This window comes from Apis florea, unplaced genomic scaffold, assembly GCF_048593485.1.
Source record: "Apis florea isolate Af1SG1 unplaced genomic scaffold, ASM4859348v1 contig_3367_pilon, whole genome shotgun sequence".
NCBI lineage: Eukaryota > Metazoa > Arthropoda > Insecta > Hymenoptera > Apidae > Apis > Apis florea.
The window spans coordinates 317304-343532 of NW_028256746.1; the positions used below are offsets into that span (position 1 = coordinate 317304).

General features: G+C 46.7%; 1 protein-coding gene across 1 annotated transcript in view; it reads left to right on the plus strand.

Moving 5' to 3' along the window:
* Nucleotides 1-6003: 6003 nt before the first annotated feature.
* LOC100868773 (fibroblast growth factor 17) overlaps nucleotides 6004-26229 on the plus strand; it is a 78898-nt gene continuing 58672 nt past the window's right edge. The window contains exon 1 of the mRNA XM_086912099.1: nucleotides 6004-6021. Within this exon, the coding sequence (XP_086768225.1) occupies nucleotides 6008-6021 (14 nt within the window). The 5' untranslated portion in view covers nucleotides 6004-6007. The remainder of the gene's footprint in view (nucleotides 6022-26229) is intronic.

Consider the following 26229-nt stretch of genomic DNA (forward strand, 5'->3'; position numbering starts at 1 on the left):
ACGCTATGCTCGAGCCTGCCTCAACACCGCCGCCTTTCCTTCTTCTTCTTCTTCTTCTTCTTCTTCTGTTTCTCTTTGCGTCGCGAGCGTAATGAAACGGTAATTCCCCGACGCACGTGGCCGATTCGTAGAGAGAACGTTGGCTCTCGGTCAGTGTTTGAGAAAACGTCGTGTTCGGTGAACGACCTCGATTCGACATTTATTCCGATATTCATCACTCGCAAACTTTCTTTCTTCCTTCTCTCTTCGGCAGAATTAAAAAATCGGTGGATAGAAACGATGAATACGGTAGAAACAGAGAAAATAGAGGAACGCTTCGTAAGGAACGGTTCCATCGAGTTGGAAACGAATACGAACGAAGAGTGTGCTCGCGTTAGGAACGACGCGTTATTAATTTGCACGAAAGTTTATCAACAATGTTTACGGACGAGTACCGCGAAATATATATTCCCGTCTTATATATACACATACGTGTGTATATTTTTCGATGCTCGGTCGAAGCTAATGGATATATACTCGAGACACCAGGGACACGGTTGACGTCAGTCGAGTTTACGCTCGCCACCGCGTCGGTATACGTAGAGATTTCGTAGAGATCGGACGATCGACGACGACTTGGCACACGATATATATACGTTCGAATAATTACGCGCCGATTTCCGCTCGAGGAAGGAGTCGGAAGAAGGGGTCGGAACGAGTGGATCGACGGTGATGGACGGAAGAGCAAATGTAATACGCGATACGAAGCGCGGTTTGGCATCCGCGACCACGATACGACTTTGTTTTCCCGGATCGAGGAGCAAACGAATTTTTGCGTGGTCGTACCGTGGCCAGACTTTCGTCTACTACGTGGGTAGATATAGAGTCAGCAACGCCCACGACGTCGCCGCGATGCCTGACCTGGCCAGGGGTGGTTGCGGCGCGAAAATGTCAGACGAGCCGGCTGATACGATACTCCCACGCGTGGAAAAGTAGGGCAAAGTCGATTCATTCATCCACTGATTCATAAGCGTGGGCGTGAGATGAGCGCAAGGAAGGGTGGAAGGAAGAGAGGAGAGAGAGAGGCGGCTGCTCTATCGCAGGCCACGGAAGGAAGGAAACCTGTTCCCCTCCGCCCCTGTTTTCTTCGATCATCGGTTCGAAACGGATCGATGTCGCGTCCCCTCCGTGTTCTTCCATCGCGGAAATCGCGTCGCAAATCATCCGCGGTGCGCGTACACGTCGTCTCGCCACGGTGAAATAACCACGCGCGATCAACCACTTACGTACGTACGTACGTACGTTAAAAAAAAAACGTTATATTTACGACGCGATGAGTCGAGACCTGGCGATAATCGGGGAGGGGAGAAGGATAGGAAAAGCTAAATGTCGAGCTTTTCGGTTGCTCCGTTATTTCCTCTCCGATTCTCCTCTCCGTCTCTGTCTGTCTCTCTCTCTCTCTCTCTCTCTCTCTCTCCCTCCATCCCTCCGGGGAGACTCGATCGATCTGTTTTTCACGTGACGCAGCTTCCACGTCGCGCGTATCACCGTTATATTTTCGCGAAATTGTGGACTCGTTTCGGAATATATTTACCGAATATTTCTTTTTTCCTGTCTTTCTTTCTTTCTTTCTTTCTTTCTTTTTTTTTTCTCGAAACAATCGTCGCTACATCGCCGCGTCTTCGTAAAACTTTGCAAATGGAAATTCGAACGTTCGAATACAGAAATTTCGAAGAGTTACGAATTCATCGTGATTTACTCGTCGGAAATTGATTAACTTTATATCCTATTTTGATCGATCCTCGCGCGCGCGTGAGAGAGAGAGAGAGAGAGAGAGAGAGAACGCTGTTTGAAACGAACGTTTGTTTTCGAGTAGACTATCGTGAAATGCAAAAATTTATGTGTGCCATCCCGTTTAGAAAAGAACGGCTCCTTCACGGAAGAGTAGGAACGGTGCCCTACTTATCCCATGAAAGAGTCCACTGAACCATTAAACGTCAAAAATTTTGCAGTTATTCATAATAGTTTTTCGTACGAATCATCATCTCGTACGATCCTCCTCCTTTGTCTATCCACGTCCACGTGGATTACCTATCTCGATCTTTTTCTTCCTTCCCCTTTTTCTTTTTTTCAACCGCTTTCAATCGTAAAACGAAAAAAAAAAAGACCGACATCGGGCGAATGGATAAAGAAGGCGTGGAAAATGGGAGCGAGATCGGGTTCGAAACGAAAGTTCCCGATCGCAATTAGCGGTTACATAAGCTGAGAAATATTTGGGCTGGAACCCCCGGCGGATGATGCAAGCGAACGTTGTGGAATCGCGAACCTCATCCCTCCCTCTCGAGCGGACGTCCTCTATCCGGATATCCTATACACCGCTAAACACAATGCACCGTCTGCTATTGCTGGCCGCGCGCCATTGTCGATAACCTTTGCATCGTCGACCCGATGATGGGAGTAGCGAGATAGGAACGTCGCTACTCGTCTTCTTCGTTCACGATTCGTGAAATCGGTCGAAGGTCACCAACGAAGGAAAGAAGGGAAATGGCAAATAATAAGGGCGAGGTAAATATCACGCGATTTTTCCCCTTTGCGTTTCACCCACGCGTCGAGAAAGGTTGAGGTAGAGGATGGAGGAGATCGAACCAGTTTTTCCAAATTTTTGCGGGGATCAGAGGAGGAGAAGGAGAGAGGAGAAACGCGCGACGGAAGTGGAATTATGCGGGAAGAAGAAAGAAAAAAAAAGACGCGAGAAATTTCGGTGGATAAATAGAAGGAGGATGGCGCCGTTCGGAATTTGCTCGATGCCCGTCCACGAATTACATAGTATTCGCGATCATCACGCGTCGGTTAATTCGCGAATGGAAGCAAAACGCGAAGGGAAACCAAAGAGAATCCTCTCCCCGTTTTTTTCGAACAGCAGTTTAGACTCGGCTCGGTGGAATCTATCGATCGAAAAGAATTCTTCTTCTTCTTCTTCTTCTTTTCTTCGAAGTCTCGCCGTGACATTTGACCGGAAACTCGTTCGAATCTTTACTCTCGATCTCGTAACGAAACAACAACGGAAAGAGACGCTCGTAACACTCGTAAGCCGATTTGTAATAACCAGCCGGCAGTTGTCCTTGTCGGCAGGACAAGTTTTATTCCAGTCGAGTTCCTTTCCGTATCTTGTATTGTACGAGTTCTTCCATATCTAGTTGGATCGTAATTTATCGAGCGCTCGATCGAGCGAATTTTTTTATCGCGAGATATCGGGCCGATATACACTACGTATGATATACGTAGATATACGCGGTGGTTGGGTATAAATCACGGGACACGGGCCTGGACGGATTTATCTCGAGGAAAGGTTTAACGCGTCCAACGTGCAATTTGGAGGGAAAAGAGGTGGCGTGGTGGACGCGGTGTGTGGTCCACCGCGATCCAGTTTATCGTCTAAATCACTCGCGGCATCGATTTGCATAACTTATGCGAGCGGAGCGAGCGTTTGTTGTACGTAATCGGAATACATTCGGTCGGGCTGATGACCGGAACGAAAGGTTGTGACGATGCGGTGCGGAGGCGCGATCACCTCCGTTACGCTTCCCTTTTCTCTCTTTCTCCTCCTTTCTTCTCTCCTTTCGCATCGTTTATCGACCGTCGTGATATACATACGCGAAACACGCTTTCATTCTCGCGACCAACGCTACTCGTATCAAGATTGGATGAAATATCGGTAGGAACGAGCGACAGGAACGATTCGAATAGTTTTGGAGTTTTTTTCTTTTAGAATCGCGCAGGACAAGTGGTGGAAAGTGGCGACCGGTGAAAAGTGGACCCGGTTTGTCTCGGGGGAAACTCGATTCGGGTCGATTTCCTTCCCTCGAAATATCGAATTCCGCGCAACGCCACGGGTCTCTCGATACCGAGAATCGACTTTGGCCGATACCCAAAACGATCCCCGGACGCACGACTCGTCGAGCCAGTGATCCGGGATGGAAAAGAAGCTGGCCGAGAAACGTCCGATCCCCCCCCCCCTCCCTCCCCCTCCTCCATAGGCCCGATCCGATCGCACGCTCGAGTCGAACCCGCGGCCAAACTAATTAATCACCGATATTATATCCGACGAATAAAAAACCGTGTTACCACGTTTTCGCCACGCACGATCTAAGCTCTCGTATAAAACACGGGTTTTCGCGGCCCAAGTTTTAAAAGGCGCGATGCGTGCGTGGAGGACGACGAGTGCGTGGAAGGGAGGCAGGCAGCAACGCGAGATATATACGCGTAATGTAGCGCGATAACACGAGTTTCGGAGTAATTGTTTACGCGTGCCAAGTGAGTTATTTGGCACGTGGCCATGCGAACGGGGGCGGCACCCACGTGGTCGGCCGACTGCCCGCGGCATCTCTCTCTCTCTCTCTCTCTTCCTTTCCTTCCTCCTCGAGCGTGCTCGTGCGTGCGTTTCGCGCTCACGCGCTCTTTCCAACTCTTCCCCTCGCGAATTTTCGTCGCTCGTTCACCTACCCTCGGCATACCTACCTGTTGGCATTTTTTTAATCGGGACTGAATGAAACGGAGAACGGAGTGTTTATCTTATCCACGGACAGATGGAAAGATGATTTCCGACGATTTGTAGAGAATCGTTCTCTAGATGGGTAAATGGATAAATTGGGTCGAGGACTCGTTGATTTATATCGCATCGCGGAAACTCTTTCCCTCGAAAATTTCATCCGGTGCAACGAAATCTAAATCGCGAGTGACGTCGTAAATCCAATGGATTCGGGATATTATTAGAGGGGAATCGGTGGGGAATCTCCGTCACGCATCCTTCTTTCGCGAATCGAAATCGTTGCGAAACGTCGCGATTGAATTATTATTTCGAGGGGGAGGGGGGAGAGAGAGAGAGAGAGAGAGAGAAATTACTACCGCGCGATAAATAAAATGGTTGGCAAAGTTGGATCGGACAATCGCGAAAATAGGATTAAATATAGGGGTAAATCGAAATGATCGAGACGGGATAAACAAGAAGAGGATCGGTCCGACTTTCTCCTTTTCGTACCAGTTTCGTCCAGACTGGTTCCATCTTTACGCGTCGAGGACCCTCCGAGATTTATACTACGTGGAAACTCATTCTCTCTGGAGCTAGCCTCGCTCCAACAATCGACCGAGTTTAAATCCGCGGTGGAATCATACGATGAAAGATAAAAGGCGATTATACGAATGACGAATGGAGGGGGGAAAGAGAGAGAAAATGAAGGAAAGAATGGGAGGATGGAAGGCGAAAGAGCGCTTGTTGCGTCGAACGAAACGAAAAAACGCGGATGAATCGGAAATCGGGTGGAGAGATAGGAGAAAAGAGGATTCTTGTTCTGGTCCTTGGCGGAAGGGTGGCGGCGGTGGCGGTGGCGGCGGCGGCGATGAAGGTGGCGAGGATGGTGGTGGTGGTGGTGGGGGAGGGGGGGGGCGTGGGTGATCGGTGGGGGTAGAAAATAAGGGTAGTTTTGAGAGGTGGGGAGGGAGGTTCGTCAGTTTCCGGGTTGTTCCGGAGTGAGTGGGGGGGTTGGAGGGAGGGCGAGTAGGAGCCGCGGGCCACGACACGACGAAGCGTCGCGACGTCAGTAGAGCGCCGCGCTATCGACCACAGCCACCGTGGTCGTCGTCGTCGTCGTCGTCGTCATCGTCGTCCTCCTCCTCTTCATCCTTGCCGGTGTTGGCGCACTCGTCGTCTCGACCACCGTCGAGAGACCAACGACCACCGCGGTCCGACCGATTCGACCGTCCAACGTAAAGATCGTCGGAGGAGAGAAGAGGATTTTTATTCTTTTCGATCTTTGGCGAGATCTTGGATCGGCGCGGTGCGTGCACGCGTGTCGTTGGCACGCGTCTCCGAGTGGTGGTAGCCGCGGCCGGCGTCAAGGTCGTGCCGGCACCGTGCGTGCGTGCGTGCGTGCGTGAACACTCGACTCGAGACACTGACGTCGTCGACTACTGACCGCCACCCTGTGTGAGCCACCCCAATGACTGTCCATCCAGGGACCACGGGAGACACATGTTCGTTATAAGGTCAGTGCACGAAATGTACGCGGTGTGTCGGTAGTTACCGCTACCGTCTTCGATGACCGCCGTCGTCGTCGTCGTCATCGTCGCTTCTCTTCTCAATCTTTTCTACTCGAGACTTTTCCCCAACCGACACCTTACCAGCCAACACGCACCGGGACACTTTTTTCCTGATCGCGATGTGGACACGATCCAGGATTTTTCACATACTTTTTACACGGTAACGGATTTTAACTTAAACGCAGCTTTTTTCCCCATATAGCCAATATTTCGATCAACATTTTATCTTATCCTTAAAAATCTCACTCACCGATATCTGTCTGCCTTCTTCCGCTTTTCTACTTTTCTTTTTTCTTTTTTTTTTCTTTCATTTCTCTTTCTTCCCCGCCTCCAAAATTCTTCCCGTCTATTCTTCGCGATCGCTTGATATTTGTGTGTTGCGCACGATTGAAGAATAGGAAGGAAAGGAAAGGAAAGGAAAAGAAAAAAAAAAAAAAAAGGCAAAAGAAAATACATTTATTCTTTAAATTTCTTCAAATTTTATTATAAGCTTGAAGAAAATCTAATCGCGCGATATTTTTTTTTTTTTTTTCTTACACACGTTGGCGAGTAACGCGTATCGCTACCCGTGTACACGGGTTCGTTACGTGCCCGAGCATAGCGAATCTATTTTTTTCTTTTTTTCTTTTTTTTTTCTTAAGAAATCGCATTTATACGCTGTTTATACGCTAGAAGAAAAGGGAAAAGAAGATCGAATCTTCCTATTCCCGATGCGTATTCAAGAAAAAAAAAAAAACGATATCGGTGTTTTTTTTTCTCGGTCTTTTTTTTTTCCTCGGCCGAAAATACGTGCGCGTTAACGCGATAAGTGGATCGGCGAGATTAGCCGAGAGCGTAAAAGAGGGGGAGGAGGGGAGGGGAGGGTAATCCAACGGTTGACGCGACAAATTCTCGCGTTGTTTTCACAGGGACGGAAAGATATCCGACAGAGTTTCGGCGTATTCGCGGTTGGAGAGAGAGAGAGAGAGAGAGAGAGAGAGACGTTAAATGGAAACGGAGAGAATATTCGCGGTTGGGAGGAAAGCATCTCGATCCCTCGTGACACATACTCGTACGCGCAATGATGGCTCTTACGGCTCGCGAAGCTTCGTCAAAAGCGAGACCCTTGGCGATATTTCCGAGTCAACGACGAGGTTCTCGCTTGCCCCTCGTTTTCTTCTTCTCTCTCCGCCGCACAAAGAGCCGTGTGTAACGCGCGCGACGTTGCGAAGGGGGCGAATTTCCAAAAGAATCCCTGATCGACCACCCGTTCCGACTTAATCTGCTTCCGTCTTCCGACCCTCCCGACCTAAACGTATAGTCCTATACATATATGTATATATACACGTAACAAGTCTACGCGCTCTCTTCTCACCGATTCGCGTTTATACATTTTTTCCCTTTATTCTCGCGAATATTCTTTCCTCGGTCGAATGTATTTCTTTATTTCTTTACGATCGAACAAAATCATCGAATAACATTCACGACGATACATCTTGGAAAAATTGTTTCGATCGATTTTCTTCGTCGCGACCAATTTATCGCTTCGCTCTAGAATTTTACGATCGAACGTTTACGCATCCATCTTTGGCACGGTCGTTTCCAAAAAATCCTCGCCCGCGTCGCCTCGCCCCGTACAATCGGTTCGTAACGGGTTCTCGAATTCTCCTCTCCGGTTCTTTCTCATCCCTGCCCCCCCGTGGAATTAACGAAATTAAGAAAAAAGACAGAAGAAGAAAGAAAAATATTTTTCTCGATCGAGGGTTCAATCCGAATTAAAAGGATCTCGAACCTGCCAAAGTTGAAAGGCTGCCAGTGGTTCCGGTCTCTGGGTTAGCGAACTGGGGGGGATATATAGTTTAGAGGCCGCGTATATTACACTAGGTGGAACTAGTTTAGGCGAGTTGGACGAAAGCGCGCGCTAGAAAACGGATAGGAAGGAGGGTGGAAAGAAGAGAAGAGAAGAGAAGAGAAGAGAAGGAGGAGGAGAACCTTTTCATCGCGTTGAATTTCAAATCGGCGTATCTGCCGGGAGGAATTGGCACCGATCCAATCGCGATTCCTCGCTTACCTGCTCGCGCTCTTTCCTCCATCTTCCCTGCTTCTGCTTCCTTTTCCTTCTTCCCATCTGCCTCTCTTTTCTCCTTCTCCTTCCTCCTCCTCCTCCTCCTCCTCCTCTTCCCTTCTTCTCGCTCGGATACGAAGGAAAAGTGGGTCGTAGCGAGTGGGTATAGGCGGCCGATAGGCGGCGGGGAAAAAAAGCGAGTGGAAGTGAAACACGCGGGGGGGGGGGGGGGCTTGACTCGGCCAACCCTGAAGTTTCGAACCGTGCCTTTGCATCGTGCTACGTATAATCGTGCTTCGTTATTACTTACCGACACTTCATAAATGTTCGATTACGTGCACGTTCGCACCAGCTAAAACCGCCCACCTTATCGTCCGCCATATTCGCGTACACTTGCTCGCAAAAGTATTCGATCGACCACGCGTTTTCTCCTACGTCGCGCGCGTAACGAGTGAAGAGGGAAAGAGAGAGAGGATGGTGGAACGCCTTTGCGATCACCTGTAGTAATATCGATGTAGTCGATCGTAAATATTTCCTCGATAATCGATGCGCGATCCTCGACGTACAGGTTCCCTAAAAATGTCCATTGTATATACGGCCGATCGCTTTTCTTCTTCTTTCTACAAAGATTGACATTTACGCGACTTACGGAGTTGGTTGTTTACACGACGAAGCGCAGCTTCGTCGAAAACGTTTTTTTCCTTTTTTAACGAAAATCCCTACCTTCTTTTCCTCCCCCCGCCGCAATATGAAAATATTATTTATAGTCGCGTAAAGGTTACTCGGTCGAAGATCGTTGATTCTTATTATCGAAATATGGATTATTACCGTGCTACTTTTTTTTTTTTTTTTCGTATTAATCGCGTATTTCTCTTCCATTTCCAGAAGAACAGTATTTATAATTTGAACGGTGATTTATCAGTTTAGAACGTCGTTCTTCGATAATCGATCGAGTTTATCTGTAACAATGTTTCTATGAGTACAGATTTAAGAGAGAAAAACTTTTGCGCGTTTTGATCGATAAAAATTGGAAACGCGACGCGACGTGCACGAACGAGTTTTAAATTTTAGATTGGAAAAATAGAAACGATTATAAAAGAAATAAAGTAGCCAAGAAAGACTCGGTGTGTAATAAAGGAACGGATGAAAATAAGGTAAAAATAGGGAACGTCGCGCGAGAGAATCGTATTTCATCGGTTTTATTCGAAAATAATATCGGGAATAAATATTTTCGAGAATAGGCGGGAGAGAAGAGATTCGCTTTCCGCGCTGAAAGTTTCCGTTCGCGAAACCTTTTTTTGCTCCGATACTTGGCCCCCTTTGTGTACACACACACACACACACACACGAATTCCCTATATCGATTTTTACAACGTACAGCCACGTCGTAAAATTGGGGAAAGAATGTAAAGTGAACGTGACGTTCGCCCTTTGCGCCCGACCGGGTACCGGCGTCTCCGCACACCACGCGTCGTTCACGGTAGTAAGTTCGCCGAATTTAAAGCTCCGATCCCGGTCCGCCGCGTAAAACAAACGCAAGAAGAATCGGCTGTTCCTACATATACGGATATATCGGCCAGACAAAATGAAACAACACGTCACAGTTTCGACGCTTCCCTCTCTTCTCCCCTTCGTTTCTCTTTTTCTTCGAAGTAGGATCGAGCGATGAAATCGGTCGAAAATTACTCGCTTACATCTTATCTCGAAGTTTAATTGGTTAAATTCTGTCTCTCCATCCCGTCAACGTTTCTCTTTTCCTTCTCGGCGCACGATCGGGATTATTATATCGTAATCCTGCTCTCGTCTCGAACAAGTTGCCTATTATCGGAATAAAATGGAGCGCATCCGTTTGCAGGAATCGATAAAGAATGGAAAAGCGAAGAAGGAAAGGTGAAGGAATAGCGGAGAGCCGGTGGAACAATTAGCATAGACGTTGTTATTACATCGAGTCCGATATTATTCCGAACGATCGTTGACCGATATTGGAAAAATAAAGGGGAGGAGGGAACGGGTGAATGCTGTATCGGGAGACGTGGAAGAAGAAAGGGTAAATACCCTTTGGAAGGTATATTCACCGTTTCGTACTATTAACCTTATTCTCGATATTCGTTCCTCTTTCTATCATCCTGGTAAAAAAATATAGGTAAAATGTCCTCCAATTTATCGAACCAAGATCGTAGAAACGTGTGTGTATATATATACGTGTACTAACGAAACTGTCGCGTTGCGTAACAGGGTATTACCCAGTTTTCGTTCGAAAAAGTGCGGGACATCCGCGACGATTTATAGATCGATAATGGATATCGGTGCGTGTATACCTGTTTACGTTCCGCGCGGCAACGATCGTAAATCAAATTGTTGTCCGGGCCATTGTTCGGTATTTAAACTGGATCCGCGGTGTTGTTGAACGCGTTCGCACTTGTTCGAACAGGTCGGATATTCCCCGCGCTTTGGATCCACCGATAAACTCGCTTTACTGCGGCTCATCGGGACGGTTATCGCCTCCCGATCCCTTGCGTTCATCGTAAAACGCACGATCTCTCTGCAAGTTTCTTCGTCGAAATTAATCTCGCCAACGATCATCCCCTCCCAATCGTTTTATCATTATAGGAAATATATACAGGATGTATATACGTGTATGGATGAAAAACGCGCGAATGGAAGCGCGTCCCTTTCGAGACGAGAAAGAGAAGAGGTTTGGAAGGAGCGGGGCGTTAGAAAGTGTCGGTGTCGGTCGGTGTTTGCTCTAACGCGTTGGCGACTCGTTCACGGTTATCCAAACGAACGGAAAGCCACTCACGAGAGCACCTGTGGAGCTTGCCCGCCTCGCTTTTGTTCTTTTTTTACCCTCCTCCGTCTTCCTCTCTCTCTCCCCCGCCCCCCCCTTCTCTCTCTCTCTTCCTCGCCACGACCCCGGTGGCCCTCCGTTCTGTCACTTACCTGTTCTCTTACTTACGGCTCATCGGCCGATCGTTCGGGATCCACGGGCCTCTTTAAAGGGATTAGCACAATTTTCGACTCGGGATTCCACACGCGTAGAGACCTAGTCACTACTCGTGGGCGAAGTGAAAATTACGACGCGTCACGACGGTGCGATACACAGGCGAGATGTGAGAAAATAAGAGGGACGACTAACTACGGGTCGTCTTTCGGAGAAACTTTCTGTGCGTATCGTTGACTTTCGTCTCTCCCTAACGGATTTAGAGTTTTCGAGGGGAGAGAGGATAAGAGGGAGGGCCGACCGTTTCTCGGGCCGACGCGAAGAAAAGTAGAGAGACGTTTAAGGAAAAGAGGACGTAGGCAATTACTTTAATTACAATTTCGGTGTGGAAATGCGCGGTTGTGTGTATATCTGGTTCGCGGATACACGGTTGTTTGGCCCGCGAAAATGTGTAAAAGAAACGTAATCGTAAAAACGAAAAATATGGTGGAGGATGCTCGATGAAACTTGGTCGAGAGTGGTGAAAAGTGGGTCGAGACGAAACGAGTACGAAAGAGCGGTGCTAATCAAACGTCGAATCGCGTAACCGAGAAAGACGCGCGTCGATCCGTCTACGAGAAACTAATACCGAATCGCGGTGATTCTTCTCCTCCCCTCGAGTTCTCGAACGAGACCGAGTTATAAATTTGTCCCTCGGGAAAACAACTGGCAACAACCTCGCCCCTCGCTCCTCCCTCCCCTCCCCCCCTCCGCCGCTCGAGCTCGGTAAATGCATCCATGCACGCGTATTTTATGGCCAGCTTTCCGTCTCTTTCCTCGTCGTCGAAGCGTCGTCGCGCGTCCCTCGCGTCCCTCCGATATTTTCGCAGGATAGATTCTTTTCGAAAATACTTAAAACTTGGACGATTTGTCGTCCCGTTGCTCGAGTCGGGCTCGATAAACTCGGCTAGGATCCATCGCGTTGCGTTGTCCGGCCTGGACGGAAAAGGATGGACGGATGGTGGCCAATCGATCGAGAGAAAGAGAGAGAGAGAGAGAGGAAGGAAGCGGGGGCGTGCGCGAAGGAAGGAGGAAAGAAGAGGAAGAAGAAGAAGAAGAAGGAGGATGGAGGTTGGGGAAGGAGAGGAAGTTAATCGCATAAAATCCTTAAAGTTGGTCCTGGTGCGACGCGATGCACTTTGATCGCAGAATTTATGTCCAGGGTGCAATGTACCGCCATTATATTGCCTGCTCGTCGGTGCGTGCCGTGGAAAAATTCATCGCGGAGACGCAGAGGCGGATTCGGCCTTCCCCTCTCCATTGATCGCAACCGAGAGTGTTGTTTCCACTCTCTCTCTCTCTCTCTCTCTCTCTTCGCCGCCTCGTCATAAGAAAATATTATTCTTCCGAGAAGAAAAAGTGGCCGGCACCAAAGATTCCGCGCGCTTTTAACCGCGTCGATTTTCAGCAAAGCGAAAAAGGGTCGCTAAACTCAAATCCTCCGCGATCCTCGTATCTTCGTTCCTTCGTATCTTTGCTCGAAATTCGATCGATGATCGCTTGTTTTCCGCTCGATTCGAAAGGGGAAGAAAAAAGAGAGAGAGAGAGAAAAAAAATGGAAGAATCGGATCGAACGTTGTCTCGGGGAACGAAAAGTTGAAGATACATACGATCGGTGGAAAGAGAAGCTCGTCGCGACTTTTTTACGATCGCTCGGCAAAGACAATGAAAACATGTCGGTAAATCAAGAGAGAGGAGCGTCAAGGAGATTAGTAAGAGCTTACGAGGCATTAGCCATCGCCGCGATCATCCCAACTTGGAAACGCCCGCTTCGTCTCGCTTTCCTCCTTCTCCTCCTCTTACTCTACTTGCTCGTCATCGGGCTACTCTTTCCCCGTGTTATTACTTTCCTCCTCTTTCTCCGCAGCTCCGCGCTGAGTTAACCACCCGTGAAGCGGCACGATATATCTCGGAGGATAATTCGCTTGTTAGCCTCGCACGCCTTTACATTAATCCATCCGCTCTTTCGCGCGTTCCGAAAGACCGCGACCACGACCCACCCAAAATTTCCTTTGCGCCGACCGGCCAAAAAAGTTCCTCCTCGTCTCGATTTAGCCGCCACTACTCCGCCTCTTCTCGCCGATCTTTCCACCGATCTTCCAGCCTCTGCTTCCGACCGAGTCGAAGTCGAGTCGAAGGATCGAGACGGTTACGTTTGTTATATAGATGCGCGAGCGAAACGAAGAGGCCGATTCGAAGTGGGTAGATAGGTAACTCGGGACGACGGCGTGCGAGCCACTTGTCGTCGTGTCGATGCTCGCGATACCGCCTGTCATTCCGCCTCGATTGATCGCTCTTCGCTTCTCTCCCTCTCTCGCTTCCCTCGATCCTCTATCTTCTCGTAACGAACCGATTCTTTCTCCTCCCGTCCTCGTCGCGCGCCCTCTCCTCTTTATCGCCGTTTCGCTCGCACGCCCGTCGTCGATTCACTAATTTGATATACGACGAGAGCCGCTTTAACTTCCAAACGATCAATTTTCGTTCAACAATGTAATTATAAGTTTCTCTACCCTATACCTCGTGATATTCCTCGTGTAATTGTAACGGTTCCGAGAGTGTGGCAATGTCTTAATTAGCTTATATGTATTTCTTTTTTTAAAGAAGCCTACGCCTTGGTTTATCGGATCGTGGGAACACGTATCGGTCTCGATATTCGACGATAGAGAAGATGTTCTCGCGTTTCTTCTACACCTTTTCACCCCTTTATTCGTTTAGTCCAAGTTAACGCGATTACACGCAACATTTGAGATAACAAGTTTTTTTCTTTTTTTTTTTTTCTTTTTTTTTTTTTTTTTTACGAATACGTGCAAATTTTCTCCAACTCGACGAAATTGCGAAATTCTCCATGTTCTATTACGAGACAATAATAACTGCTCGTATCTATTAATCAGTTTTATATTTTTATTAACGCGATAAGACAAGAAGGAATAAGAAAGAAAGAAATATGTATATATATATATATGTGTGTGTGTGTGTGTGTGCGTATACGTAATATTTAAGAAAATCTTCTTTTCTCGAGACTCTACTTTACTAGTAGAGAAGCACTACCTATTCAACTGGTCGGCGCGAACGAGTTAAGATATAACGATCGTATTAAGTGGCCAATAATGTGCAAGAACAAGTACTTCAAGTTGGAGCAAAAGTAATCGCCGCGCAAGAGATAAGGGGTTTAAGCTTTAAGAGCCGGTTGCATAATGACGGTGATGGCGATGTCGAAGGCGCCAAATAATAAAATGATGGAAATCGACCGCTCGAAAATGATGATAAAATACTTTGGGAAAGGAGAAGAGTAGTGGAGGACCGATCAAGCCTGCCCATCGGTAACGAGGCTGCCAAACCGTCCGATTGCTCCATGGCTAATGAGCAATCTCCTCTTCTACCCTTCTTCTTCTTCTTCTTCTTCTTCTTCTTCTTCTTGTTTTTCTTCTCCTCCTTCTTCTCCTCCTCCTCCTCGCCTCTACGCGTGCCATTACACGTACGCACGCGTTTTCAAAGTTTTTGAAACACATCCAAACCCTTCCTCCCTCTTCCTTTTTCGTTTAAGCCGTGGCAGCAACAGGCAGTTTAAATCGTGTCGAAGACACGACGATACGACGACACTCGTGTGATAAAACGAGCCGCGGATATCGGTGGCAAACTGCTTGTACTCTTTTGAAAAAAGATGGACGGATCGTGCGTGTCAACCGGGACAAATGACTCGGCTCGCCTTTTCGCCTTTTCTTTCTTCGCTCGAGTAGCGATCGGATTATGCTACTTACAATTACCGATAACGTAATCCGTTCTCAAACGAGTTTCTCTTTTTTCTTTTCCTTTTTTTTTTTTTTTTTTTTTTTTTTACTTATATTTCTTCTTTCTCTATAAATATTTTTAATAAATGTCATCCGTTTTCGAAATTTATCGCGATTCATTTTCGATGGAACGGAAATATTTCGTCAAATTTCGTACTTATATATATACGATAATTTCCAGAATATCATTGGACAGAGGGAAGAAATTGTTTATACGAAGAAAAGAAATAGATACGATATTTATTAGTTTCGATTTGTCAATTTGTCCGAGTTTTTTGTTATCTCGATGTAATAAATACAACGAAACACCGATTGATTCACGATTGACCGTTTCTCGACGAAATCAAAAATTTCAAGCGATATTCGAGCAATATTTTATTGTACGAGATATCTTGCCGGGTTAATCGAGGTAAAAGTTGGTAAAGGAATTCGGAGACAAGTCGAAACGAACGAGAAAAGAAAACGAAAGTGTCAGGTTGGAGCGAGACGTGGGCGTTGATTGGGCAACATCGTCTCTCGGTAGTTCTCCGTCAATTCCGTGTAAATATAATCGTTTTTATCGTACGTTTCATCGACGAATTCTTCAAAAAATTCTTTATCGAAATTGTATGCGTTTGATCGACGAGTCGTTAACGGTACTTTTCTCGTACCGCGTTTAAAAAATTTGACCGGTCATTTCGTTTCCAACAATTTCAAATTATTTTGTAATCGAAATATTTAATTATCGAGTTGGAAAATTTCCCAAATTTTTTTCTCTGCTGATAATCTATATATATATATATATGTGTCAGATATATAAGCGTAAACGTGGAAGAGAAGAAGGCGCGAGAACGTTCCCTTTTGGGATATCGAAGAGGATATTATTGGGAGGAACGGTTGGCGCGAACGCGCGTAACTCGGGTTAAACGAATCCTAAATGAAACGGTCTAACGATATTAAACCTGTCTGTCAACGGGCTGTCGAGATACGATCGCGGTCGAGGATCGTAAACGGGCGAGGCACACCTTTGTAACTTGGCCAACATCGAACTCGAGACTCGTCGATTTGTTTTACGAGCCATTTTGCCATGCTTCGCGCCCTCATCGTTCTCTCGTCATCTCGTAATCGCCGTCATCATCATTATCGTCGTGATCTCCCGAGTTCCCTCGTCCGGCCTCCCTCCTCTTTCCTTTCCAACCGACCGACAGATTGCAACCTCTTCCAACCTCTTCGTCCGCAACATCTTGCTTCGGATCTCTCTGCTCGCCGGCGCCCATCTTCCTCTCCATTTGCATCGTGACGCGGAAAATGGTGATTTCTGCGAGTGGAAAATAAACGACCGCCTTTTTCACCGAACGATGCGACAAAACCCCCTCTTCTTTCCACCCGCTGCTCCACGCGAATTTCGTTTCTCGCGATCCCCAAATTATTTCCGATTTTACAATTGTACAATTTTCAAACGGTTACGATACTAAAAATAACCTCGCGCTCGAAATAAATCTGAGAAAAAGGAAACTGTAGCGGTACCCTACAAGCGACCGCACAAGCATCTGCTTCTTCACAATTGCGACGTGGCGCGGATCGAAGTGGCGGCCGATAACATCTGTAAGACGGGGAACCGGTACCTCGAGCGCGAGCTCTTCCAATTTGAAACCGCATAAGAAAAAATGCGCATCCCGTCCAAATGGCACCTCTTTAACGCATCCGCCGAAAAATTATAACTCTACAACGGTAGATTTTCGGCTGTTATTACTCGCGAGTTGGTTCGAAACGCTCGATGCGGTTTCGAAAGTTTCGCGTGAAATACCTGACTACTATCCGTGTTCGTGTTCATTCGAATAATTTATACGGGATACGAGTTTATTCATATTTCGGGGGAACGTTTTTAATTTCGCCTCTTCTCTTTCCTCCTTTACGATTCTTTCGATTAATCCAAGCTCGCGATCGTATTTAGCACGTACTTGTAACGATACTTTTCGCATAATTACGGTACGTAATTAAAATACGTAGAGGTTGAAATTAATTGGCAAATTAATAAAGTATACGCGTATACTTACGTGACGTTCTCTTTTCTCGACAATATACACGTATATATATATATATATATTCCTCGTAGATATTTTCGATCAATTTTTTCTTTGACGCTCGATCGTCCAATTCACGAATTTTCCCCGAATTATTCGGATAGAAAATTAGGCTCGCGAAAATAGAAGGGACGATATCAAACGTTGTACGCACGAAAAAACGTGGCGAGACTTTGAGCGATAATGTACGTTTATTGCGCGTGCTATAGTAATTTTATCGCAACAACGAGTCTTTATAACCATTTCGCATAATGGAATTAGGTCCAGGATGGCTAGCAACCTCGCTCGATCATCGTTTCGAACGCTCTTTCGTATTCGTTCGTTTATCTAGGCGTTGGTAGCTGATAATTAACAAGCGCGGCGACGAAGCGACTCTTCTTTATTTCTCCTTTTCCCTTTCTCCTCGATCGTTTCGATAAATTTAATGTAATCACTCGCGACCATACCAATTACTCCCGACCATGCCAATTTACTCGCATATTTCCCCCATCGTCGTTTCCAGATTTTCATTTTGATCGTTCCAGAGAATATTTTCGAACAGCGATTAGGAAAAGTTTCGAAATTTGCTGGGATTCTCCTAGCGATTCGTTCGGCTAATTACTCGCGAGGTGGATCGATGTTTACGAGTAGAGCGGACGATTTGTAACAATTACGAGGCGATCTCCGAGAGCGGATAGTAGGTTGCGGTGTGGCAATAACCCTATGTCATTCCAAGCCTCGGAGAGTCGGGGTTGCGGAGCATCGTGTCGTAGGAGACGAGCGTGTCCGATAATCGTGTTGGCGTGTAACGGTGCCACCCTTATCTCCTTCGTTAAGCCCAACCGCCCATAAGCCCCAATATCCACCGATATATTTTCCGATCGATCGATATTTCCAAACATGTCTTGCTAAAGCGGTTTTTTTTTTCTTTTTTCCTTTCGGGGAGAAAAGAGAGAAAAGGAAATTGGAAAGAAAATATTGGACGGCGATTGACGAAGTTGCGGTCGGGTATTTTGCGTCGATTGGAACGTACGATAGGCGGGCAAACTGGTCGCGCGATCCTTTCGATCCCTTTAATTCGTTTCGTTGGAGGGGAGAAGGGAAGAAAGATGGTTTTCCATGCCGCAGCGACGACGACAACTTTATCGGTAACGGTCCTCGCGTATTTCGCCTCGATATTTGGCGTGTGCGGTAATAACAGGATATTACGATTTCGGACAGATCCCTCCCTTCCTCCTTTTCTTTCTCTCGCGCGTCCCTTTTTGGATCGGGCACGCCTTTGGTGCGCGCCGCTCCGAACATAATGGACTGAAACACGAAACGCATATGCAAACCTGAAATAATACGACACTCGGCCCCCACCTTCCTTCCTTCCTTCCTTCCTTGGCCTCCTCGTTTCATACATCAGTTTCTCCACGGTATCCTCACCCTCGTCATATTCGCCCGTGGTCCCACCTCCTGTCCAACAGGTACTCGTACAACTTGAAACTTAAGACAATGTAATGAGCCGGTCGCTCGGGCCCAAAAGATCCCGCGATCTTTCGAGTTCACGCGAGGTCACGCGCTCCTTTTCCGACCTTTTTTCCCCCGCGATTCAATTCGCTGCAAATTCCCTCTCGAACGTCTCCTCGTAAAATTATCATCATCGTTGTTGTTGTTGTTATTATTATTATTATCTCTCGCGTATTTAAACGAGTATCGCATCGATCGATTATTCGTAATTGCGTTGCGTGCAAAATTACGTCGGGCGAAGCAGCGATTCGAGACGGGAGAGATGGAAGTTAGTTCTCGGGGAGAAGCAACCGTTAACGAGGTCGTCGAGAGAACGAAAGAATAGAAAGAATTTCAATCTTCGAGACGTTGATGTCCGCGACTTTTGATACCTTTCCCTTCGTAATTAATACTCGGTCGGCCGTTGATTGAAAAGAAAGGGGAATCGCGGGAAGAAGAAGAGGAGAGCGTCTAGTCGGCTCTCTGACGTTCGTTCACGAGCTGTGAAATTTAATTCGGATCCAGTTGGAAGGCTCCCATGCCGCTGCCAGTCGACGGGACATGGGTTCGTTCGGCAGTGTATACGCGTGCGGATACACGTGGCGCGTACTTTTACCGTACGTGTCGCGTGTTTCACGAGGGTTGCTCGTCCAACCGAGGGGTCGGACCAACCGTCGCCTCTTCTCTTCACCTCCGAAATTTTACATTTTTAAGATCCCTTTCTTTCCGTTCAATCCGTGTTTCCAACCAAGTTAAGTAACGATCAATAAATAAACATTTCCACCGGAGAAAGCGGATTTTCAGCGATCGATCCTCCACGAATGTATAATTAATGATGTTTGATAAAAAAAAAAAAATAAAAAAAAAGAAGAAGAAGAAAATGTCAAGATCGAAGTTAAAGAGCGTACGACTTTCTACTCGATAATCGAGCCAATTACGGGGGATTCGGTGCACGCAATCACATCTGAATTGTTCGCGGGAGATTGGACAGCGATCGAAGAAGTAGCTCGAATTCTCGATAACGGAGCGGATAGCTCGAAATAACGCGTGAGAAACCGAACGAGTACCCGTCATCGGCCGATGATTAATAGAGGGCGGCGCGATAGCGCTGACTGTCCTTAAAAAAAAAAAAAACAAGATTCCTTCGTTCTTGCTTCTCTACACGGTGTCCCATAAGCACCTGACTCGTCCCGTAGGATCGTTGGATCGCGAGACATCGATCATCGAGAATGTGTCAGCCACCCTCGATCTATTCCCCGCCTAGTTGTAAATCCGTGCTCAGCATCGGACCGAGTTTCGAATACCGAATTACCACGTCTCTTTCGACGTCTCTCGTCGATTCTTATTTATTTTCCATCTTAACAACGATAAAAGAAATATTTATCCACGTTCTTCCACGTTTGAATTATAATTTATAGTTTACGTTTAAACGCAGGCACGAACGAAGGGATGAAAGGAAATCGCTCTCAAAAACGAGGTACAAAAACGAAGAAAGAAGACCCGAGAGATTTTTGTCGAATTTCACTTTTTCGATATCGATATCGAAAAATTAAAAGCGAACGTCCTCGATTTCTTCGTGGCACGAAACTCCGTGGCACTCGTCCAGAAGATCTTGACCTCTCTCAACTCGACCCTAGCAAAGTCGGGTCAACCGGCCGCGTCTTGGCATCGATCTCGATCGCCGGTATCGGGCCATCTCGAAGAAGTTGTAGGCCGCTGTTGGACGGCCAGAATGACTCGAGACAATAGCGAGACCATCACCTGCTCCCTCCCTAATTTTACGCCCTCCCTACTCGTTCGATCGTATCTCTGCTATCAGCTTCGAGCTCGCTTCCTCTTAATTGGTTCGTGTTGACCTAATGTGTTTCGATACGCCGTTCTGTCCATCAACTCGACGTCTCTTTTCGCTTTTTCTTTTTCATCCATCCAAATAGCTCTACCCCTTTTATCGTCGATTAATCGTCGATTCTTAACGCGTGCACTCTTCGTTTACGATATTTTTGCATTCGTGCCCTTCCAAATGCCAGATTTGCTCGATTCCCGCGTGAAAAAAAATATTGGCGACGATTTCCATTTTATTCGCATCCATCGAATTTCACGAGGTAAAATTTTCGCCTCTGAATTTCTACTTAACTGCGTTTCGTTAAAGCTTGGCGATCGAATAATTTGATTCTTTCGACAAAAGACAATTCGAAAGTTTCCAAGATAAGTTGAGATGAGTAAAATCGCGAGATAAATCGACCTTATTTTATTATCGCGAATTTTCTTAGATCTTTTTTCCATACGATCATTATGGGGAGAGGAAAATAAATCGAAGACGAGGAATGTGACGGTAGATGCGCGAGTATCCCGGGGGAGGTGGGGGGAGGGGGGAGGAGGGGGGGGGGTTAATTCGCTGCACGGGACGATGCTGTGATATACGAGACGGTGAACCCCGTGAAATTGGGCCACGAGGATCGGCTGATGCCTCCATTAACAGCCGCTCGTATTATTACCGCTCTCCCCTACCAATTTTTCTTCTCCTTCTTCCACTTTCTCTCGTTTTCTCCCCTCCCGTCCTAGAACGCGACCCGTCCAGTACCCGCTGTATATTTCGTGGCTCGACAGCGTAGGCCAACCACTCCCTTCCTCCTCTTTTTTTTCTTCTTCTTCGACTCGCGCTCCGGATAGGGAGAGCCATCCATTCCTCTTGTTTCTCTCTCTCTCTCTCTCTCTCTATTCTTTCGCTCGCCAACCCTTTCACGGTTTAAATCAATCAACAGATTCCTGAGAAACGATCCACCACCACGTTTCCTCGGGGACGGCGCGTTTCGTAACAGTTACTCCTCGCCACTGGCTCACAATTTACGAGGGTATAAAACGATAAAAATCGAAGAAGATTTCATTGACGCGCATAATTTATTTTATTATGATCGAGCGGGGCGGGGCGATTCACTCGTCACAAGTGAATACGCTTTCTGTTTACGAAGCGGCACGAATTCGCCGTGTAATTACCGAGAGGCGGTTGGAGAGGGCGTTATATAGATAGCCGATATCTAAATGTGTCAATTAAGCCGGCCCTGACCCACGCGAACTTTAACCCGCGTTAAGGTGTCGGAACGAGGCGTCTATCTTCTCTGATTCACAGCCTGTGTATAAATATTTTTTTACACCACGTCGTATCGAATGGATTAGCGACCGAGAGAGAGAGAGAGAGAGAGAGAGATCGAGTCGTAAATGTCATATTCGAATACATACGTGATATTTATGGTGGATACGGTTTTCAATGGTTTTCGATAAAGATAAGATTTTTTTTCTCGAGAGGTGAAGGAAACATTTACGATATCGCGTTTGACGAGTTTATCTGGGCCGCGTGTAAAGAGGGTTACGTTCGAACGATTACGGAACGAATTTCGTTGGAGAGCGTAAAATATTTGTTGGACCGGTAGTCGATCGAAAATTACGAGTTCCAAAGTCGTTTGTATTCTCGACAATGGTGAACCAATGGGGGCTCGAAGGGTGGATTCGACCCTTTTTTTCTTCTTTTTTTTTTTTTTTTGCGGGGACCTTAACACCCTCTGGAACGGAGGAAAGGGGTTTATTATACGAAACCGATCCACCGCGGCGTCCCTTTCAAAACTTCTTCCTTTTATTAGCTGTATTTCGTTGCTTGTAGCTCCACCACCCCGGCATTCATATGCTAACGCGCCTCACGGGGTTGTCCGTGCGCCTCTTGTTACCGTGCCGATGCTGTTTCCACCGTCCTCGTTAACCGTCCTCCCCACCATCCAAATTCGCCCCGTGGATTGAGCACCGCTGCACCGTATTAAGCGTATGCCAACAGACCTATAAAAATTCAATCCAACCAGTCTTAAAAATAATAACGCGGCGCTAACCTTTACGTGCTATCCCATAACGTGAATCCATATGTCTGCACGTGTACCGCACCGATCGTACCCGCTTCCTTCCAATCTTCTTCTTCTTCTTCATCCTTTCCTTTTTTTTTTTTTTTTGGTAAAAAAAGAAGAAGAAGAAAAAAATTCATTTCCATTCCCTGGAAGGGTAATTAACGGATAATTATTTTCGCATAAAATATTCATATATAACGGAAGCATAGACAGGTATTTTATTATAAACGTATTTTCTAGACGAGTATACGTACGGTTTTCGCCGAATCGATGAAATTTTTCAAATATAATAATTCGCATCTCGTTAACTTGCACGAATGAAAGAAAAAGAAAGGGAAAGATAGCTGCGATTCTCGTCCGATCGCTTCGTTTTTCATCGGGGATTATTATAATTTCACCACCCCCGTGTTTTACGGAGTAGCGAGGCGAGCTGTGTATATCGGCCCCGGTGATTTACTGCTAATTATCGTCCCGGGAAGGAGCGCGGCACGGTTGTCGTTTCGCAAAAATCGACAAGTGGACGTCGTGCGGCGCGCGTTCGTGCCGGGTTACAACCGCTCGAATGTGGCGGCACAAAAAGGCGGCCTCTCAACGGGCCCCCTCGCGAACACACTAAATTATTGTTCTTGTATCGCGGTGCCAAAATGTTTACAGCCCTCGGCGATGTACGCGTAGCAGCCGAGCGGAACGGGCCGCGTGGAAGAAACAGAAAACGAACGGTCACTGGCACGCGTTCCCGCGGGAAATACGAGGAAATTTCGCTTCGCTCACTTCAGATATCTCGCGAGTTCACGTTTCTTTTGCGCGGTACTTAACCCAGCGTTTCCCTTGCTCGGTTAAGTAAATCGTAAAAAGAGAATCGTGATTTCTCCTCTTGCTGTAACGGGGTTGGATGGTCGTTTTGTCCATCTATGCGGGCGCAGACACCGATCTCGATCGAACTATCTAGTGGATCGTTAAACTGGCGTTAAAATACGAGGATGGAGTTGCGACGAACGTTTTAAGATATTTCACGTAGGCGTTTGATTTCTTTATTCTTTTAGTTTCATTATTAGTATCATTCAATTCATATAACATATAATTACATTTAAAGGAAAGAAACGAGGAAACGAACGAAGCGAGCGAGAATGTAAATAAGATAGCGGAGAAAATGAAGTGAAATTCAGTGCGGCAAGAAAAGCGGGAAAAACAGGAAAGAGTACGTCGAGTAGGGCAAAGAGAAGAAATCGAAAATAAAGTATCGTAATAGGATAGAGTGGAAGAAGAAGGGAAATGGAGCGAAGTAAGGCAGCGCAACAAAGGAATCGCGGTTAAATAAGAGCGGTTCTTTTTTGGAAAGAAAAATCATCGTCCTTGCCGCTCGGTTATTTTTCCCTCGTTTGCGAAGTTGCGACCTCCTCCTCTTTCGACTTTATCGATTGTAAATTTGTCGCGAGATTATCGTCGGATCGTTTCATCCCGCGAACTGCCGATTTACGATCCTTCCGTTAAGTTCGACAACGTTCCAGTACCGTTTCTCGCACCGTAGACGGAAAGAAAGAAAGAAAGAAAGAAACGAAATACCTCGTGTTCCCCTTCCATTTCATTTTCGATCGGCTTCGAATTGTTGGGAAAAATCGGATCGACCAAGGTTGATCGAACCAGGTTTTGGTAAAGACACGGCGATGCGGTCCCCTAGAAGGAGGGGGAAGGAGGGAGAAAGAAGAAGATGGAAGACGCCCGCCCAACTGACCCCGCGACCTCGGGGCCCTCCCGAGGGGAAAAAAGCGCCGACGCGTCACTAAATAAGCGGCGCGTACACACGCCGGCACATGCACGCGTTCTTGTTCACCGTCCTCTCTTTCCCTCGCGTTTTTGCTCGCGCGCGCGTAAACAAATACGCGCACAATACTCGCGCATATAAGAAATCGTAAAGCGTCGCATCGTATATTACGCTACACCTATGTTTATGGAGGACTCGCGTACATTCTCTTTTTTTCTTTTTCTTTTCTTACGACGATAAAAACGCGAAAGACACAAGTATCGAGGAGTCCGAGATGAACGTTGTAAAAGCGAAGGGACGAAAGCGATTGATAAATGTGGAGCGATATCCCTGCGAGATCTCTTTCCTCTTTCCTCTCTTTCTTTCTTTCTTTCTTTCTTTTTTCGTTTTTGTAAATTGAAACGCGCGTGTATTATACGGTCGGCCTCGACGGTGGAAAGTTGGAGGAAGGAGCATAAAAGGATACGGGTGGCCATTATAGGCGCCAAAACGTTCGGCCAGTTTCGCCGGTGCTCTTTTTATTGCTAACGTCGTAACGGCCGTGTTCCAGCATTTTATATAGTAATTAGGCCAGGATCCGCGAATCACCGGACCAAATAATACGCGCTCAAACGTCTTTATTATGTCGCGGATTAACGCGAGGTAATCACGAGGTTCCGTTCGAAACCGGTGCAAATTTACTCGTAATAATCGGCCATAATAGACTTGCGTTCTTGAACGGTCCTCCACCGGCTCGTACTTTCTTTCTTTCGTCGTTTAGCCAACACTTGATACATTATACGCATTTGCGTCCGATGTAAAGTACCAGATACACATATATATATATATATATATACATATACAGCTCGTATCCTTGGAATTTTTGTTTTTTCTTATTTTTTTTCGGGGCCATCGATAAAATTGACCACGTTAATACGCGATAAATGTAAATGAAAACTTTGATTTCGCTCCTTTCGCCAATATATTTATCTTGCGTGGCGCAATATCGTAAATTAAACATTTATCGGCCTTTTATAACGTTGACCGTTTATCCCGATCGAAATTTCGAGAAATTTTACGCACTTCCTGGCGTCGTCGTCGTTTTTCTTTGTTTCCCGCGGTTTATCGTAAAATCGTTGCTTACTTTCTCGAGATGTTTGCACGAGCTTGACGATAGGTCGACGATAGGTCCGGAATCCTGGTCTCGATCCATGCATTCGCGCTACGCGTAAATTACAAGCGAGCTCTCTTGTTTTCCTCGAGTTTGTTGGAACGGAATGAGAAGAGCGAGCGGGGTTGGATAAAACTGTCCGATAAAACGGAATCCGGGACGAGGTGGAGATTTCTTCCCGCTGCCCTATCTATCGGGAAAAATCTCCCGGATCGAGATGATGCATAAACGAATGGAGGATTTGGAGGAAAGGCGTGGTCATTTTTGTTTTTCGCGGAATGGTTGAAAGTTGAGAGGGCGGTTCACGTTCGACGGTGCATGCAAATTTTGCGTTCGATTCGATGAACAAAGGCGCACCTTTGCCCGCTACGTATCGCAGACTGCATACAGAGTTGCCAGACCAGAAACAATTAAGCTCTCGGTTATCTTCCGCGGCCACGCGGCTCGTCCGAGCACAGGGGTTCTCATTCCCGCCTTTTCCATTCCCGCTCTATTATCTCCGCGATCGTCTCTCTCTCTCTCTCTCGTCGCAAAGGATCGTTGACAAGGTTGCGTCTCGATATTCCTGGGCGAGGATCCGGGCGGAAGAAACGATTCGGAATACGATAGCGACGGTTGGACGATCGAAACGGAAGAAGGTGGGGCCGGAGGAGGTGGTATAGAGTGGCGCGTGGCCGAGGAGGGCCCGACGAGGTGCAAACCTCGCGTGCCACAAATTGCTTCACCTCGTTCGGTAGTTGCAGCACTCGATGCGTCGACTTTACGCCCCGCCAATTACTTGTTTACTCCCGCGCAATAACGGAAACGCGTATTTCTTTCCCTTCTTTTCTCTGCTCGTTCCGGCCAACGTCTCAACTTTCCTATATTTCACACGATACGACGAAACAACGATCGTCCATTCCCTTTCTATATCTCTCTTTCTCGATTATTTCTGCGATTTCTCGAAAAATATATTTTTCTTCGACTCGATTCGATCGGAGGCAATCGGAGAGACGGGTTAATTGAGGATA